Source organism: Hypanus sabinus, assembly GCF_030144855.1.
Source record: "Hypanus sabinus isolate sHypSab1 chromosome 24 unlocalized genomic scaffold, sHypSab1.hap1 SUPER_24_unloc_8, whole genome shotgun sequence".
Lineage (NCBI taxonomy): Eukaryota > Metazoa > Chordata > Chondrichthyes > Myliobatiformes > Dasyatidae > Hypanus > Hypanus sabinus.
Genome location: NW_026778951.1, coordinates 507,448 through 526,666, shown reverse-complemented (window position 1 = coordinate 526,666; position 19,219 = coordinate 507,448). Strand labels below are relative to the sequence as shown.

The window sequence follows — 19,219 nt, the reverse complement described above, 5'->3', positions numbered from 1 at the left end:
GGAAGCACCAGAGAAACAACTGTAATGATCAATAAACAAATTGTTTGGAATCCAAGATCCAAGATGGCGGCGCGACGCAGCTTGCAGCGGCCACTCCTGAGCTGATTATCTGTTATTTGTGAAGTGGGGTGCCGTGCGCAATCATAATCGATTGAAAACAGACGTGGGAGCACGGAGGAACATCGGGAAATTCCAGGAAGACCTTCTTCGTTGTTGCTGCTGCTGTGAGGTCCGGGACTCTGCTGAAAGAAAAGGCCCCCAGTCCTCGGGGTTGCGTTGCCGATGGCCGTTGGCAGGGCCATCTTAATACGCTCGGCAGAGGATGGTGCTCGGAGAAGCTGTGCCGGAGGGGATGGTCGTCGGCTCGGAGGTTCGATGGACTCAGAGTCCTTTCGATGGACTCTGGTTGCTTTCGGTGTGTGCTGCGTCTGCGAGGCTGGTTTCGACGGAGCTTTCATTGTGTGCTGCGTCTGCGAGGCTGAGTCAGGCGGCGCCGTGGAAGTCCATAGCGGGGGTACCCCCTTCTGCCGCCGGCGTGGGATGGCGAGTCTGTCGGGACCCTGGGGACTCGTGGAAACTGTGGTGATTTCTTTTGAACTTACAGTCCTTTAACATCTTGGACTATTTTTACTGTGCTGATAGTCTGTTTTTTTTTATCAATTATGCTATTGTTTGCATTGCTGTAGCTATATGTTGTAATTATGTGGTTTTGTGCAGATCTTGTAGCTTTAGTTTTTGGTCTTGTTTTTGTCTGGTGGATTTGGAGCTCCTTTCCAGGGAACGCGCTAGACCGTAGCGCGATATTAATACGCAGCAGCCTCTCCGGACTCTGGATTGGGGATTGCCAAACGTTATGTGGATTTTCTGGTGTAGTCTGTTTTGTCATGTGCTTTTGTGATATCATTCCGGAGAACGTTGTCTCATTTTTTATCTGCATTGCATTTGTGGTTTCTAAATGATAATAAACTGAATCTGAATCTGAAATGACCTTGCCTGGTGTTTCAGGGCTGGCTGTGACTGCACTTGTGTTACCTACCCACCTTCTCTGCCCACACTCCTCCCGTGGCGCTCCACCGTTGCCATTCCCAAGATCTTTTACTCCCGCCAGATGTATAAACTTGCTCTTTGCTGCACATTGCGAAGTGCAGTACCGTGCAAAAGTCTTAGGCACCCTGGCAAAATATATGTGTTTAAGACTTTTGCACAGTCCTATATGAATACTTAAATATTTTAAGATTCTATATTTTTATCATTCAGTTTTTTTTCATGAGTTTTAGAATCTAGATCCAGTAAAGTGTTTCCGAGAAGCCATGTTTAAGATTAAATATTTTGCATGCTGGGTTTGGGAGGGGCATCATCACCATCATTATGTGCTGCATCATATTGATGTGGGCGATTATGGTCTTTCCGTCACCATGATTGTTCTTGGTGTATTTTTCCACCAAGTGTTGGCGCGTGGCCTAGTGGGCAAGGCATCAGACTAGTAACCTGAAGGTCACTGGTTCGAGCCTCAGCTGAGGCAGCGTGTTGGTGTCCTTGAGCAAGGCACTTAACAACACATTGCTCTGTGACATCACCGGTGCCAAGCTGCATGGGTCCTAGTGCCCTTCCCTTGGGTAATGTCAGTGGCGTGGAGAGGGGAAGGCCTGCAGCTTGGGCAACTGCCGGTCTCCCATACAACCTTGCCCAGGCCTGCACCCTGGAAACTCCAGGTGCAGATCCATGGTCTCTCGAGACTGACGGATGCCACCACCATTTTTCCACAGAAGTTGTTTTCCCATTGCCGCCCTCTGGGCAGTGCCTTTACAAGACAGGTCAATACTCTTCAGAGACTGTCCGCGTGGCAATAGTGGTCACAACAGCACTTGTGATATGCACCAGCTTCTCGTATGACCATCCACCGCCCGCCCACCTGCTCCCACGGCTTCAAATGACCCTGAGCCGGGGTGGGGGGTGGTGCTAACCCTTGCCCAAGGGTGGCCTGTAGGCTCGCGGAGGGAAGGAGCACCTTAAAGCTCCTTTGGTAGAGGTGTATCTCCACCCCACCACAAGCTGTTAGAGTAGACCTAGCAAATTGACACGTTTCAGCAGAGGTCTGCTTGTAGGGGATGGAGGTGGGTTTGTCTTAGATAATGTCGCGCATTTGAAGTATTCTTGGAAGGCAGAGTTCCGGAGTCTGCGAGTCCTCTGGAGAGCTGGAGCTGGCCTGTCCTGAACTTTGAAGACAAGTCTGGATGGGTGGTTGGGAGGAAGGTGGAACGAAAGGGGTTTGTTTTACCAATGTTGATGCTGCTGCTAGTGTTGTGCTGAGCATGCTATGTTGGCACCGGAATCTGTGCCGGCACTTGCAGGCTGCCCCCAGCTCCTCTTTCGGTTTTGTGGGTTGTTAACACAAATGACGCATTTCATTTTCTGTTTTGATGAACATGTGATAAATAAATGAATCTGAATGTGAATTATTGGAGCAACACTTAGAACGAGCACTGTGCTGATATATATAAACCTACTTCCTATAATTAGGTTAAACGTAAACTTACAATCAATTTAACTCCTTCCTATACAGTCATTTATCCTCCAATTTTCTTACTTCCCTGTGCCTGTATCTGTTGCCTCTCGTATGTTCCCGGCAGTTAGAGAGTGTTCCATCTCATTCCTGACCAGTCTCTTTTGTGTGGAGGGAAGGCTCGAGGAACTCACTCACTGTCGGATCCCTAGCCTTTTGCCAGCCACTGTGGCCACGTCATTTACATGGTTTTAGGTCAATATCAATAACTGTACAGTTCCTAATGAAGTAGGATTTGGCAAAGTCGACGACTCTGTAGGTTGTCGCGAGATTCCTGTCAGCTGAAGGCAGACAATGTGCGGAACTTTGTCTGTCTCCAATATAACTTAAGGCTAATCAGCTTATTGCTCGTCAGCGATAGGCGTCATGGTAGAGTAGCGGTTATGGTAATACTTTACAGCACTAGTTGTTAGATTGGGGCTCAATTCCCACCACTGTCTGTAAAAATAAATAAATAAATAAATTTGTCTGTTCTCCCTGTGACCTGCACCTTCCACAGACGTACAGGTTAGGGTCAGTGAGTGGTGAGCATGCTATGCTGCCCTGGAAGCATGGCAATACTTGAGGGCTGCCCCCAGCACATCCTCAGGCTGTGTTGATCATTGACGCAAACAACGCATTTCCCTTTATGTTTCAATGTACATGTGACAAATAAAACTTTTTTACCTGAATTTCTGCCAGGTGCTAAAGGAGCTCCTTCCTCCATGCAGGATTATGTTGAGGAGTTATATTGCCGAGAGCATCCCAGCTGGGCTGGTCCTCACTGTATGGGATTGTCTTTGATGAAGGTCAGTTCTTCCATACGAGCAATGATGTCCTCCAGCTGACATAATTGGTCTCTAGGAACTACAGATGTTTGTGTTAGGGATGGATTAAATCAATAAATTTAACACCACTTTCTCTCCAATCCCCCAATTCCTTTTAGTGTGCAGAAAAATATTTAGGTTCATCCAGAAATATATGCCGTGCCTCAGCATCCACAACTCCTGGGAAGGGAATTCGCTCAGATTAGTGAATAAACGTCTCTCCATCTAGGACTGAAAGTGGCTAAACCTAAAGTGTGCCATTGAATTCTAAATTCTCCGGCCTAAGGAAATTGCTCTTTATAAGATAAATAAAGCTCTTAAATAAAATTGATCTTTATGCCTGAGTGTCAGCCAAGTGTTAAAGGTGTTCCTGCTTCCGTACAGCATTATGTTGAGGAGTTAGAAATAGGATTGTCTTGTCACAGAGCATTATTTTGGCATCTTCCCCTTTCTTTCCAGATTTATAAACTTGTTCTCTGCTCCACATTGACAAATACAGTACTGTGCAAAAGTCTTAGCAACCCAAGCTAAATATATATTTGCCTAAGACTTTTGCACAGTAGTACCTGTGGGTGATTAAAGGCAGTGGGCTTTCCCTGCACGGCTCCTCCAACCTGATAACGTTATTCAGTGGGCTAATCCCTAATCCAAAGGATGGCATCACTGACAGCATGATGCTCCATAAATATCCTCAGTCAGAGACTTGGTGTTGTTTGTAAGTTGGAGTCTCGGTTATGCTGGCTGTGGCCTAAGCCAAGGGTGCTGATGACTGACAGTAATCAAGCGTTATAGTCACTGATTGATGTCAGAAAAGATGCTGTCTGTGTCATCGCTGGTTTGGATGCAGGAGGGGTGAGGATGAGGGCAGTGCCCTGAAATGAGGGGAACAACAGCAAATGGTGTGTGTGTGTGTGTGTGTGTGTTTGTGTTTGTGAAGTGGGTGTGTGAAGTGGATGAATGTGGTTGTGTGTGAGAGAGAGAGAGAGAGAGAGAGAGAGCATCCTCGCCAATACCACGCTGACACTTCCCCACATCCACTATCGGGGGACAGATAGGTGATACTGTGGATGTGAAAAGGAAATATGGATGGGAGTTTGCCTCCCAGGTGCCTGAGTTTGTGATGGTGCTGAACGCGTCCACAATATCCTGAAATGGGAGGGTGAGCAGCCAGAGGTTGTGGTACATATGGTACCAACAACGTAGGTAGAAGAGGGAATGATACCCTGAAAGCAGGAAGCTGAAGGAAGGAAGGAAGCTAAGAAGCAGGACCTCAAGGGTAGTAATCTCAGGATTGCTGCATGTACCTCATGTCAGTGAGTATAGGAATAGAATGAGGTGGCGGATAAATACCTGGCTGAAGGACTGGAGTTTGTGAGGAGGGATAAAGCAGATGATAGAGCAAAGATGCACTCAGCCTCATGGTTTGACATGTGTTTACTTTAATGCAAGGAGTACCACAAAAAAGGTTGGTGAACTTAGAGCGTGGATCAATTCGTGGAGCTATGACATTGTGGCCATTACAGAGGCTTGGATGTCTCAGGCAGGAATAGCTGCTGATTGGGCCAGGATTTAAATGTTTCAGAAAGGACAGGGTAGAGGCGTGGCATTGCTAATCAGGGAGAGTGTCATGGCTGTAGAAAAAGAGGAGGATGGAAGGATTATCTACTGAGACAATATGGATGAAAGTCAGAAACAGGTAGGGCAATAACTCTACTGAGGGCTTTTTGATACATCCCCCCAAGTAGTAACAGAGACATCAAGGAGCAAATAGGGAGGCAGATTCTGGAACGGTGCAATAATAATAGAGTTGTTGTGATGAGAGATTTTAACTGTCCTAGTATTGACTGGCATCTCCTCAAGAGCAAGGGCTTAGATGGAGTTTGTTAGGTGTGTTCAGGAATTTTCCTGCTGCATTATGTAGATAAGCCAACCAGAGGAGAGGCTATACGTGATTTGGTATTGGGAAATGAACCTCTCTCGGTGGGAGGGCAATTTTGCAGGTAGTGAATTCAACTCTATCTCCTTTACTGTAGCACTGGAGAGGGTTAGGAGCAGACAATTTGGGAAATCATTTAGTTGGGGTAGGGGGAAACATGATGCTATTAGGCAGGAACTTGGGAGCATAAGTAGGCAGCAGATGTCCTCAGGGAAATGCATGGCAGAGATGTGGCAAATGTTCAGGGAACATTTACATGGCATTCTGCATAGGTATGTTCTATTGAGACAGGGAAAGAATGGCGGGGTAAAAGAACGATGGTGTACGAAGAATGTGGAAAATCTAGTTAGAAGAAAGGTTACAAATCTAGTTACGGAAGGTTCAAAAAACTATGTATTGATGGAGCTCTAGAAAATTACAAGGTTGCCAGGAAGAAGGTTATGAATGTAATTAGGAGAGCTATGACAAGGCCATGAGAAGACCTTGGCGAGCAGAATTAACAAAAACCCCAAGGTATTCTACAAGTATGTGAAGAGCAAGAGGATAAGCCATGTGAGAATAGGACCAATCAGGTATGACAGTGGAAACATGTATGGATGCAGTAGCAGAATTCACCAGGAAAAAAGACCTTGGCAATTGTGGGGATGACTTAGAGCGGACTGAAACGCTTGAGTATATAGACATTAGGAAAGAGAATATGTAGGAGTTTTTGAAAAGCATTAAGTTAGATAAGTCACCAGGTCCGGATGAGATATATCCCAGACTGCTGTAGGAAGTGAGGGAAGAGATTGCTGAGGCTCTGTCGATGATCTTTGCATCATCAATAGGGATGGAGAAGTACCGGAGGATTGGAGGGTTGCAAATGTGAGTCTTACTTCAGTGGTGGGCAAGATGTTGGAGAAGATCGTGAGAGGTAGGACTTATGAGCACTTGGAGAGACATAATCTGATAAAGTATAGTCAGCATGGGTTTGATAAGGGCAGGCTGTGCCTTATTGCCCAATTGAATTCTTTTGAGGATGTAATAAAACACATTGATGAAAGTAGAGCAATGGATGTAGTGTATATGGATTTCAGTAAGGCATTTGATAAGGTTCCCCATGCAAAGCTTATTCTGAAAGCAAGGAGGCACGGGATCCAAGGAGCCCCTGCGTTGTGGATGCAGAATTGGCTTGCCTATAGAAGGCAAAGAGTGGTTGTAGATGTTAGTATTCTGCATTGCGGTCGGTGACCAGTGGAGCTCCTGTTTCGGAGTGCTTCCTCTTTGTGATTTTTATAAATGACCTGGATGAGGAAGTAGAAGGGTGGGTTAATAAGTTTGCTGATGACACAAAGGTTGGGGTGTGTTGTGGATAGTTTGGAGGGTTGTCAGAGGTTACAGCGGGACATTGATAGGATGAAAAATTGGGCTGAGAAGTGGCAGATGGAGTTCAACCCTTATAAATGCGAAATGGTTCATTTTGGTAGGTTAAATTTGAAGGCAGAATATAGTATTAATGGTGAGACTCCAGTGTGGAGGATCAATAAATCTTGGGGTCCATTTCCAACTGTGCACAGGTTGACAGTGTTGTTAAGAAGGCATATGGTGTGTTGGCATTCATCAACTGTAGGACTGAGTTCAAGAGCCGTGTTACAGCCATATACAACCTTAGTCAGACCCCACTTGGAGTACTGTGTTCAGTCTGGTCACCTAATTACAGGAAAGATATGGACACTATAGAAAGAGTGCGGAGGAGATTTACAAGGACATTGCCTGGATTGGGGAGCATGCCTTATGGGAATAGGGTGAGTAAACTTGGCCTTTTCCCCTTGGAGCAATGGAGGATGAGAGGTGACCTGATGGAGGTGTACAAGATGCTGAGAGGCATTGATCGTGTTGGCTGAAATGGCTAACACGAGGAAGCATAGTTTTAAGGTGCTTGGAAGTAGTTACAGGGGGGATCTCAGAGGTAAGAATTGCACACAGAGAGTGGGAGTTGTGTGGAATGCACTGCCAGCGATGGTGGTGGAGACAGATACAATAAGGTCTTTAAGAGACTCTTAGATAGTTACAATAGAGGGCTATGCAGCAGGGTAATTCTAGCCCTCTATTTTACTAGAGTAGGTTACATGGTCGGCACAAAAAGGGCCTGTAATGTGCTGCAGATTTCTATGTTCTGTGTTCCTCTCCACATCCACACTGTCACTCCTCTACTTATAGGGACCATCCTCTCCACATCCACTCTGTCACTCCTCTACTTATAGGGACCATCCTCTCCACGTCCACTCTGTCACTCCTCTACTTATAGGGACCATCCTCTCCACGTCCGCTCTGTCACTCCTCTACTTATAGGGACCATCCTCTCCACATCCACACTGTCACTCCTCTACTTATAGGGACCATCCTCTCCACGTCCACTCTGTCACTCCTCTACTTATAGGGACCATCCTCTCCACGTCCACTCTGTCACTCCTCTATTTATAGGGACCATCCTCTCCACGTCCACTCTGTCACTCCTCTACTTATAGGGACCATCCTCTCCACGTCCACTCTGTCACTCCTCTACTTATAGGGACCATCCTCTCCACGTCCACTCTGTCACTCTCCCACTATTGGGTACATCTTCCCTAACCAGGCCTGTCTAGGTGGTGCATTTCCTAGTTATGGCTGCACCCAGTCCCTGCCCCGGTATGGTAACAATGGTTGATGCAGCTAGTCTGATAACAAGTGGGCTCTTTCCTCCACACTGCGGGATGGACAGGATTAGGAGTCTGCGGGTAGCCTGGCAGATCATGGAACCTGCCTCTAGGGGACCATGCCAGGGTGATACACGACAAGGACAAAATAGACGCAAATCTCATCACTGTGGCACTCTCTTTCCCCTCATCCATAACTCTCTCGAAACATTTGGCTAATCTCACAAGCTGGCAGAGGTTCCAAGTCCTGTCCTGAGTGGATTCCCAGACAGCACACTCCCTGTGATGAGCAGCCAGAGCCGAGGCCTTCTTTGGGATGGCGGGGGTGAGTATTCCACTGTTAGTCATCTGCCCTAAATCAGGTTTGGCCACAGTGCTCGACTGCTGCGTCATTCCCATTTCTCTGACACGCCTTTACTGGCAGACAACTCTCACAACTGCCAGTCATTGAAGATTACAGCACAGCAGACCGCACTGTCAACCCAAAATGCTTTGAACCAGGTTTGGCCACAGTGCTCAACTGCTGTGTCATTCCCATTTCTCCAACCCATCTTGCTGGCAGACAACTCTCCCAGCTGTCAGTCATTGAAGATTACAGCACAGGAGACTGCACTGTCCACCAGCTTTATTCACAGAGAAATAGTCAGTGCAGTTCAAATGCTCCGTCCTCGCATTTGACAGAGTAGTAGAGAAACAATTCTACATTACCAGATGAAATGCCTCCCCTTTGACCCTGTCTGGCCTTTTCTCATACCCTTTCCATCCTTATTATAGGGAAAGTGATTGCAGACAGTACAAATGACATGCCATTGACACAAAATTCAGGTTTTCTCTCTGGCAATGAATGCTGTGGCCTGCTAAAGAGACATGCCTTTTGCATGTGTTGCATGTCTTATACGAAAGCTGATCCCCAGAAACTCCCTGCATCAAATGATGAAGGATCTTGGTCCGAAACATCGACTGTTTATTCATCTCTGTAGATCCTGCTTGACTTGCTGAGTTCCTCCAGCATCAGCGGAATCTCTTGTCTTTATGATTTGCTGCTCCACTGTGAAGCCTGTTTGAGGCCCCTTCCTTTCCAGTCTCGATGAAGGGTCTTGGTCCAAAATGTAAACTGCTTGTTTATTTCTGTGAATGCTGCTTAGCCTGCCGAGTTCCTCCAGCATTTTGTCTGTGTTGCTCCGGATTTCCAGCATCTTGCGCTGATGAATTGAAGTCACAACTTTACCTCCTGATCATAAATTTGTGCCTTATGTTACCATCTCAGGTAAGAGGCCCTTGGTTTCCTCAAGAGTGTCACGGTAGCATAGTAGTTGGCATGATGCTTAATAGTACAGGCGACTCGAGTTCAATTTCTGCTGCTGCCTGTACATTCTCCCCGTAACCATGTTGGTTTCCTCCTACAGTCCAAAGACATACCAGTTCGTCGATTAATTTGTCACTGTCAATTGTACAATGATTAGGGTAGGATTAAATAGGGGGATTGCTGGGCAGTGTGGCTCAAAGGGCCAGAATGGCCTGTTCCAGACTGTATCTCAATAAGTAATAAATAAATAGAAATTACAGCTCAGCATTCCACAGCCTGGGAGTTCAGTTCCTGCCGTTGTCTTTAGGAAGTTTGTACATTCTCCCAGTGAGCCATGTGGGTGCTCCGGATTTTTGCCACAGCACAAAGGTTGGTCATTGTAAATTGTCCAGTGATTAGGCTAGGGGTAACTAGGGGGTTGCTGGGCGATGAGGCTCATTAGATTAGAAGGGCCTGTTCCACGCTATGTGTCTCCTTCCTGGTTATAAATTTATGCCTCACATTACATGATAGAGGTGTGCAAGATATTAGGAGGAATAGACAGAGTGGACAGCCAGTGCCTCTTCCCCAGGGCACCACTGCTCAGTACAGGAGGTCATGGCTTTAAGGTAAAGGGAGGGAAGTTCAAGGGGGATATTAGAGGAAGGTTTTTCACTCAACGGTGCATGGAATGAACTGCTTGCGTCAGTGGTGGAGGCAGATACACTAGTGAAATTTAAGAGACTACTAGACAGGTATATGGAGGAATTTAAGGTGGGGGTTATATGGGAGGCAGGGTTTGAGGGTCAGCACAACGTTGTGGGCCGAAGGGCCTGTAATGTTCTGCACTATTCTATGTTCTGTTACAAAGTCAAGTAAGAATCCCATCAACATCTCCAGTCTGTTCACTGTGTCTTGTCCATCTCTTCACTCCATCCACATGCCATTTCCTCATACTCCTTAATGTTTTAGTTAGCAATAAAAACATTAATTTAATATGAACAGATTACCCAGTGTCAGATATAGATCCAGGGAGAGAGGTTCGTAAGGAGCTTCTCTAATCCTGAGTCTTGTACTCCGTAACCAGCAGACATTTGATTTTGTTTGCCCAGTCAGCAGCCCTAGAAACTGAAAAATTAGCTTTATTTGACATATACATACTGTGAAATGTGCCATTTGTATCAGAATCAGAATCACTGTCACTTGTGTGAATTTGTTGTTATGCACCAACAGTACATTGCAATAGATAAAAAACTGTAAAATACAGTAAATATATATGTATTTGTGTGTGTGTGTGTGTGTGTGTGTGTGTGTCTGTGTTTAGTCAAGTTAAATAAGTAGTGCAAAAAGTGGGGAAAAAACTAGTGAGGAAGTGTTGGTGGCCATTCAGAATTCGGATGGCAGAGAGGAAGAGGCTGTTCCTGTATCATTGAGTGTGAGCCTTCAGGCTTCTGTACCTCCTCTCCAATGGTACCATGTCGTGGGTAATGGGGGTTCTTAATGATTGATGCCAACTTTCTGAGGCACCACTCCTTGAAAATGTTTTTGATCCTACGAAGGCTAATTCCTGTCTGACTGAGTCCACAGCTTCCTACAGCTTACTTCATTCCTGTGCAGTAGCCCCCTTCCCCCCAACCCCCACAGTGTTGCAGCCAGCGAGGTAATTTCTACATCTGTAGAAATTAACGGTTTGTGACCAACACCATTTGCCATGCTTGTGGCTGCAGCATACCCACAGCTCACTTCATCCTACCCTGTGCACCTCTGGACTGTGGGAGGAAACCAGAGCACCCGGAGGAAGTCCATTTAGTCTTGGGGAGAACTTGCAAACTCCTTACAGATAGCAATGGGAATTGAACCCCAGTGTTACAGCTGGTGCTAACCGCTACACTATTGTGTCAATCCCTTAATAGGGGTTTTGGCCCGAAATGTCATCACTACTGTCTGGCCTGCTGAGTTCTGCCAGCATTTTGTGTTTTTTCTTTAATATGTACAACTAGGTTTTAGCTCGTATTTCCTCAGTGCTTTCCCTGCCCTGAAAGAATGTTCTGGGATGGTACAGAGGCCAAGTTAAAGTAAAGAGATTTGCTGTTCCCATTTGCCTGCCATAGATCTGTACCCTTCTAGGTGTTGTCTATTCAAATGCCTGGCGAAATGAGATTGCACCCAATCACACCTCACCCTTTGGCAGCACCTTCCAGATATCCAAGATTCTGGATTGTTTCTTGGCATTATAATCAAAATGCTGAGGCTTTATAAAGCACTGGTGCGGCTTCACTCGGACAAGTGTGAGCAGTTTTATCTGTATTTCAAAAGGACTTGGTTAACTTGCAGGTTGAGTCAGTGGTGAGGGTTAGAATATAAACACAAGGTTGCATTGCTGAGGCTTTACAAGACATTTATGATGCCTCACTTGGAGTATTGTGGGCAGTTTTAGGCCCCTTATCCAAGAAAGGATGTGCTGACATTGGAAACAGTTCAAAGGAGGTTCATGCTGGGATTGAAAGGCTTACCATATGAGGAGCCATTGATGCCTCACTGAAGTTCAGAAGAATGAGAGGGGGTCTCATTGAACCCTATTGTATGTTGAACGGCATCGACAGAGTGGATGTGGAGAGGATGCTTCCTATGGTAGAAGAGTCTAAGACCAGATGACACAGCCTCAGCATAAAGAGATGTCTTTTCAGCATGCAGATGAGGAGGAAGTTCTTTTGCCGGAATCTGTGGAATTTGTTGCCACAGGAGGCTGTGGAGGCTTAGTCACTGGGTTTATTTAAGGCAGCGGTTGATAGATTCTTGATTAGTCAGGGCATGAAGGATTACGGAGAGATTGGGGTTAAGATGCCATGATGAAATGGCAGAGCAGACTTAATGGGCCAAATGGTCTTATTCTTCAGTACACAAGTGTAAAGAGGATCAAAATGATTGTTACTTCAGATCCAATGCAGCATAAAAAAACACATAGATATAGTAAATATAAAAGCAATCGTATTAAACACAATGTATATGTAATTGTTTGAATGTGGCCATTTATACATAGATTGATTTATGTGGCAGGGTGGAGCTACTTCTCGACCAAAGGAGGTGTAAGGTGCTCCCTCCTTCTGCTCGCCTGCAAGACGCCCTCAGGCAAAGTGTATCACCCGTTTAGCCCCCTGATCAGGGTCACGTAAAGTCACGGGAGCAGGTAATCAATGGTTGTATGAGCAACCATTGCATATGCATATGCAGCCGATGCATATCACAAATTGTCAATATCACAATTGTCAACCATTATCAATACCCTTCAGAGATTGTCTGCCTGGCGTCACCCCTCTTGTGAAGACGCTGCCCAGAAGGCGGCAATGGCATACCAGGGAGGAGGCTACATAGCATCCATGCCAGGACCACCTGACTCAAAAACAGTTACCTTCTCCAAGCAGTAAAGCTGATAACCCATTAACCCACTCCTCCACACCCTCACCAGATGACTATCATTTTCTGTCAGTCACCTTATGAACAAACACTCTTGAGCCTAGCATTGTTTTATGGTTATAAACCATATGTATTTATATTTATTTGTGTTTTGTTATTATTGTGTTCTTTATCTCACTGTGAATTTTGTGCTGCATCGGACCTGGAGTAACAACTATTTTGTTCTCCTTTACACTTGTATACGGGAAATGACATTAAACAATCTTGAATCTTGAAGTGACAGAGTGACTCTTGGCAAGAGTTTGCATCGTGGCTTATGAAAACATGGTAGGACAGTTTCCTTGTCAGTTTAGGTATGGTGAGAAGTGCTGGTGGGGTGGATGAGGGGTCCCCAGATGTGAAGTGCTGGTGGGGTGGATGAAGGGGCCCCAGATGTGGTGCTAGTGGGGTGGATGAAGGGGCCCCAGATGTGAAGTGCTGGTGGGGTGGATGAAGGGGCCCCAGATGTGGTGCTAGTGGGGTGGATGAAGGGGCCCCAGATGTGAAGTGCTGGTGGGGTGGATGAAGGGGCCCCAGATGTGAAGTGCTGGTGGGGTGGATGAAGGGGCCCCAGATGTGAAGTGCTAGTGGGGTGGATGAAGGGGCCCCAGATGTGAAGTGCTGGTGGGGTGGATGAAGGGGCCCCAGATGTGAAGTGCTGGTGGGGTGGATGAAGGGGCCCCAGATGTGAAGTGCTGGTGGGGTGGATGAAGGGGCCCCAGATGTGAAGTGCTGGTGGGGTGGATGAAGGGGCCCCAGATGTCAATATGTGCATAAAGAGAATTCCCCCTCATATCTCTCTCGCCTATGACTGACTGTACATCCTCTTCCTTTTGATTTCGCTACTGTGGATAAAAGATTCTATCTAACGTAGCTAGACTTCATGATTTTATAAACACAAGAGATTCTGCAGATGCTGGAAATCCAAAGCAACTCACACAAAACACCTGAGGAATTCAACAGGTCAGGCAGCACCTGGTTGACAATGAATGGTTGACATTTCAGGCCTGACCTTTAGTCAGGCCTGAAAAAGAAGTGGGGTAGAAGCCAGAATGAGAAGGTGAGGGAGGGGAAGGAGTACAAGCTGGAGCAGATAGTTGATACCAAGGGTGGTAAAATGAGAAGCTGGGAAGGGATAGGTGGCTGAGGAAGGAATCTGATAGGAGAGGGGAAAGGGAAGGACTAGGGGCCCCAGGAAGGTGGGATGTCTCCCTCCATTATTTATTTAGAGATTCATTAACCCCCCCCCCCCCCAATGTCCCTGATTGACCCTAACTTAATCACTAACTAACCTATCCAGCACATATTTGGACTATGGGAGAAAACAGAGATTCCTTATAGGGGACACCAGGTTTTAACTCTGAACTGTAAGAACGTTGCGCTAACTGCCTCTATTTTCCAAGCTGAGCAATGGTGAATGGCCAGTGTTCCTGATCCGAATTGATCTGCGTCAACTTTGGGCAAAAATTCACGTTGATGGGTTTGAGCTTGGCAACGGTGCACAAGGTCAAATGGCTTTTAAATTGAGGATAATATGGACTAAAACAGAGACACAGATGCCCAGCAATCTATCTCTTTGAATTATGTAGAGGATTGGATGAGTTGAGTGCTTCTATATTGCAGCTTTTAGTTTGGTTTCCTGCCTGGCTAAGGGATTGTTCTATGGAGCATTAGGTAATGTTTGGATGTGGTTCTTAATGCAGTCTGAGGTAAAAAAGAAATCACTTAGCACACTCTATCAGTCAAAGCAGACCATGTATTAATTTATTTGGTGATACAGCTCGGAGTCAGCCCTTCAATCCATGCTGGCCCAGCAAACCCTCACAGACCCAATTGACCCTATCCTAGTCACGGGACTATTTATAATGACCAACGAACCTGCCCAGTACACCTTTGGACTGTGGGAGGAAATTCGAGCACCTGTTCATGGGGAGAACGTGCAGACAGTGGCAGGAACTGAACACAGGTCACTGGCGCTATGACGCGTTATGCTCCTTTGCTTTACCGTTCTGGGGGTAGAGGAATGGTAGGGGTTAATTTAGAGTTTAATGACAGGGATATGGTGTTTTAGAGTCTAAGCATTCAAAGGCCAGAGATCACCGTGGATGAGGGCTGGTGGCCTCCACCTCCCCCTCCCCCTCAGGGTCAGCAAATTATCTGTGGGTTCCAGTATCGCAGTTTCTGCAATTAGCAGGAGGAACAAGGGCCAGTGGACCCCCCCGCCCCCCAGTGAACATGAGTTGATGATACCGGAGTTCAAGGACTAGTGTTCGGTAATCAGGTCGATGCTGAAGGTCAAAGGCCAAAGTTCAGTCGGTCGTCTAGAAGTTGAGGCCGAGTCTGCAGATCGACTGTGAAAGCCCAATGTGTCTGCGAGTCCAAGTCCACTGGAGGCTGAAGCTTTGTATATGTGTGGGCGGGAGGGAGAAACGGGGATTGTTTAGCTGTTGTCTTGTTGTTCCATGTGTTCTGTGTTGCTGAGCATCGTGGGCATGTTACTCTCGTGCCAGAATGTGTGCTGACACGTGCGGGCTGCTGCCAACATATCCTAGGGTGTGTTAACGCTAAGCAACCCATTTCATAGTATGTTTCTTGTTACATACACCTGTTAGGGTGCATTCTCCAGATACCTTATGAGGTAACCGTAGCCTTCAGCCAGGAGCAGGTGTCATCAGGTGGGTCCCAACCTTCACAGAGTGTTTCGACCCTTAACCACGACAGTTGGTGGGCCGGCAGTGGTGGCCAAATCACTGCCCATCTGCTCCTGGCTTCCAGCTTCCCTCCTCTCGCCTACTCCAACTCCCACAAGAGGCTCGTTCTGCCTCTTCCTCCGTCCTACCAGCTGCTTGTGTTTTGCTCCTTTCTTCCAGGCCCAGAGCTGACAACAACCACCATGCTGATTTGGCTGGGAAACCTCTGCAGCCGATCTCCACAGGGAACAACCTTGTCTTTGTCTTTGTCTTGCCTGTCCCTTGTCTTTGCACTCCTGCACTAAGATCTGGTACTTCAAGGCCTTTCTCTCGTGGGCCTCTTCCCATCCCTCCTCCCGCGGCACCATCAGCTCAACCAGAATTATTTTCCGGTCTTCAGTTGACCACAATACAATGTCTGGGCGGAGGGTTGTGTGCACCACCTCTGGGAACTGTAGCCTCCTTCCCACATTGACCCTCATCTCATAGGACCTGGCTGTTAGCAGCAGATTTGGCTTTGGTTGTTTGGTTATGAAAGGCCTGGCTCCCTCTTTGATGAAGGTGATGGCCTTCCTCAAATCTGTGCCTGCCCCCTCTGCACTTTCTTCAACAACTTTATCAAAAATTGTAAGTACAGGGATGGTGATATCTGGTTGTCAGGTGGCGATGAAGTCTGATGCAATCACGACATCTTAGGAATGCATCGACAGGAAATTAAGTGGACAAGGCTCAGAAGGAAACTTCCCAATGCAACACAACAGTCAGTGAGGGGACATAATCTCACTGGCTCTGTGCTCTGCTCTGGAGCACACAGACAACTGTAAAACATACATCAGACTGCTGTTTATCAATTACAGCTCGGCGTTCAACAGTATCATCTCCCCACTATTAATCACTGAGCTTCTGTACTTGGGCCTCTGTATCTTCCTTCCTCATCAGGAGATCATGTCAGTGCTGATCATTGACAACTTCTCCTCACTGTCAACCAACACAGGCACACCTCATAGATGTGTGCTTAGCCCAGTGCTCTACTCCTTTACAGCAAGTGTTCCTAATGTTTTTTATGTTGTACTCCTGAGGGATCCGTAGACCCCAGTTTGGGAACCCCTGGCCTACACCTATGACTGTGCGGCTAAGCACAGCTCAAGTGCCACCTATTAATTCGTCAGTAATTTATCAGCAGAATCTCAGATGGTGATGAGGAGGCGTATAGGAGTGATATAGATCGGCTGGTTGAGTGGTGTTACAACTGCAACACCACTTAACCAGCCTCTGACCTTGCAGACTGCCAGGCTCACTAACTTTGGTTGTAGACCTTGGATATCCACCCCAGGGCTCTGAATCAAAATCAGGTTCATTATCACTGAAGTGAAGTTTGTTGTTGTGTGGCAAAGACAATAATTTACCACAAATTTCAAAATATAGATAGAGTTGTAGAAAACTACAGCACAGAAACAGTGCCCTTGGCCCATCTAGTCTATGCTAGTCTGTTTAAACTGCCTAGTTCCATCGACCAATACTCGGACCACAGCCCTGCATACCCCTCCTATCCACATACCTATCCAAACTTCTCTTAAACGTTGAAATCAAAATCACATCCACCACTTCACTGGCAGCTCACTCCATACTCTCACCACCTTGTACCCGGTACCTCAGCTTGTCACTAAGGATGACAAGTTAGGCCACACTTGGAGTACTGTGTCCAGTTCTGATCGCCTCACTGTAAGAAGGATGTGGAAGCATTGGAAAGGGTACAGCGGAGATTTACCAGGATGCTGCCTGGTTTAGAGAGTATGGATTATGATCAGAGATTAAGGGAGCTAGGGCTTTACTCTTTGGAGAGGAGGAGGATGAGAGGAGACATGATAGAGGTATACAAGATATTAAGAGGAATAGACAGAGTGGACAGCCAGCGCCTCTTCCCCAGGGCACCACTGCTCAGTACAAGAGGACATGGCTTTAAGGTAAGGGGAGGGAAGTTTAAGGGGGATATTAGAGGAAGGTTTTTCACTCAGAGAGTGGTTGGTGTGTGGAATGAACTGCCTGAGTCAGTGGTGGAGGCAGATACACTAGTGAAGTTTAAGAGACTACTAGACAGGTATATGGAGGAATTTAAGGTGAGGCAGGGTTTGAGGGTCAGCACAACATTGTGGGCGGAAGGGCCTGTAATGTGCTGTACTATTCTATGTTCTATGATTTAATATCTCTGCAGTTGCTGTACCTGCTTTCCACATGGAATGAGGGAACACCTTGTCAGGCCCTGGAGACTGCCTCAAGATAGCAAACACCTCCTCTGTAATCTGTATAGGGTCCATTGCTGCTGCCTGTGCCTCGCTTCTAGAGATAACCCATCTCTTTTGGCTCCACAAGTAGATAGCCAGTCTGATCTTCCAGAGGACCAATTTTGTCCCTTGCAAACCTTTTGCTCTTAACATATTTGTAGAAGCCCTTTGGATTTTCCTTCACTTTGCCTGCTAGAGGCCTGCTAAATCTAATGACAGAAAGGAAGAAGCTGTTCCTGAATCATCCTCAGGCTCCTGTACCACCTCCCTGACATTAGTAATGATAAGAGGCATGTACCGGATAGTGAGGGTCCTCCCGGAGGCACTGTCTCTTGAAGATGTCCTCTGTGGAGAGGAGACAATCAAAGCAGAGTAAATCAGAGGCAGCAGGGCGGGTCTGGCTGTATAGCAGGTGTGTTTCTCCTCCACGATGTGGAGTTACCTCCTCTGCAGTGTGAATTTACCTCTCCTCTGCAATGTGGGGGTATCATTTGCAATACGGAGGTATCTCTCCTCCCCAGTGTGGAATTATTTCTCCTCTGCAGTGTAGAGGTATCTCTCCTCCGTGGTGTGAAGGTATATCTCTCTGTGGTGTGGAGGTGTCTCTCTGCGATGCGGAGGTAGCTCTCTTGCAGTTTGGAGGTATCTTTCCTCCCCGGTGTGGAATTATCTCTCTGCGATGTGGAGGTAGCTCTCTTGCAGTGTGGAGGTATCTTTCCTCCCCGGTGTGGAATTATCTCTCTGCGATGTGGAGGTATCTCTCTCTGATGTGGAGGTATCTTTCCTCCCCGGTGTGGAATTATCTCTCCTCTGCGCTGTGGAGGTACCTCACCTTCGTGGTGCAGAGGTATTTCTGCATGCTCTGCTCTCCTCATTACAGGTGTAAATTTATATTCCTGTTGAGCTGCAGAAGAGTGTTTTCACGAGTGGCCCTACTGAATGACTCATAACTGAATCATCCCACTTTACCATTGTCCCTTTGTGTTTATTGAGTGGTGTTGAAACCAGTGGATATAATTACAAGGGGATAATAACAGCCTTCAGCTTCTGCTTTGTAAAACGATGGCAAAATGTTTCCTTTATTTTCCCTGGATCACTTTTCACTGGAAACCAGTTATTTCTGCATTTTCTTTCTGCAGAAAAAATGTCCCTAGTTCATGGTTTTTGGGGTAACATATCGTGTCAGATGTCCCCTAGTCCAGGTGGAGACTTCCTAGTTGTTCTGGGCCTGGCCAAGATGGCCATTTGCAGGTGGAGGCAGTGGGGCCTCTGCAAGGACCCATCCATCCTCCTACAGTACAAAGCTTCGTACTTCATTCCCCCTTCCCATTCATCTGGTCTCACCTATCACCTGCCAACTTGTACTTCTCCCTCTCCCCAGCCAGAAGCGTCGACTGTTTATTCCTCCTTATAGATGCTGCCAGACCTGCTGAGATCCTCCAGCATTTTATGTGTGCTGTACTATAAAAAGCTGAGTCCTGCTGGCAGCAGAGCGTCACCGGTGATGGCTGAAAGGTCAGTCTTTTGCC

At 46.7% G+C, this 19,219-nt stretch overlaps 1 protein-coding gene across 8 annotated transcripts in view; it reads left to right on the top strand.

Annotated features, from left to right (window-relative positions):
* Positions 1–19,219, top strand: part of LOC132385542 (cyclin-dependent kinase 16-like) — a 141,152-nt gene that overhangs the window by 23,699 nt on the left and 98,234 nt on the right. Inside the window, exon 1 of one of the 8 annotated variants that reach the window (XM_059957689.1) lies at positions 3,270–3,351. The exons of the other annotated variants lie outside the window; for them this stretch is intronic. Within the exon in view, the coding sequence (XP_059813672.1) occupies positions 3,331–3,351 (21 nt within the window). The 5' untranslated portion in view covers positions 3,270–3,330. Of the gene's footprint in view, positions 1–3,269; positions 3,352–19,219 lie in introns of those variants that run through there. 8 annotated transcript variants of the gene reach the window in all.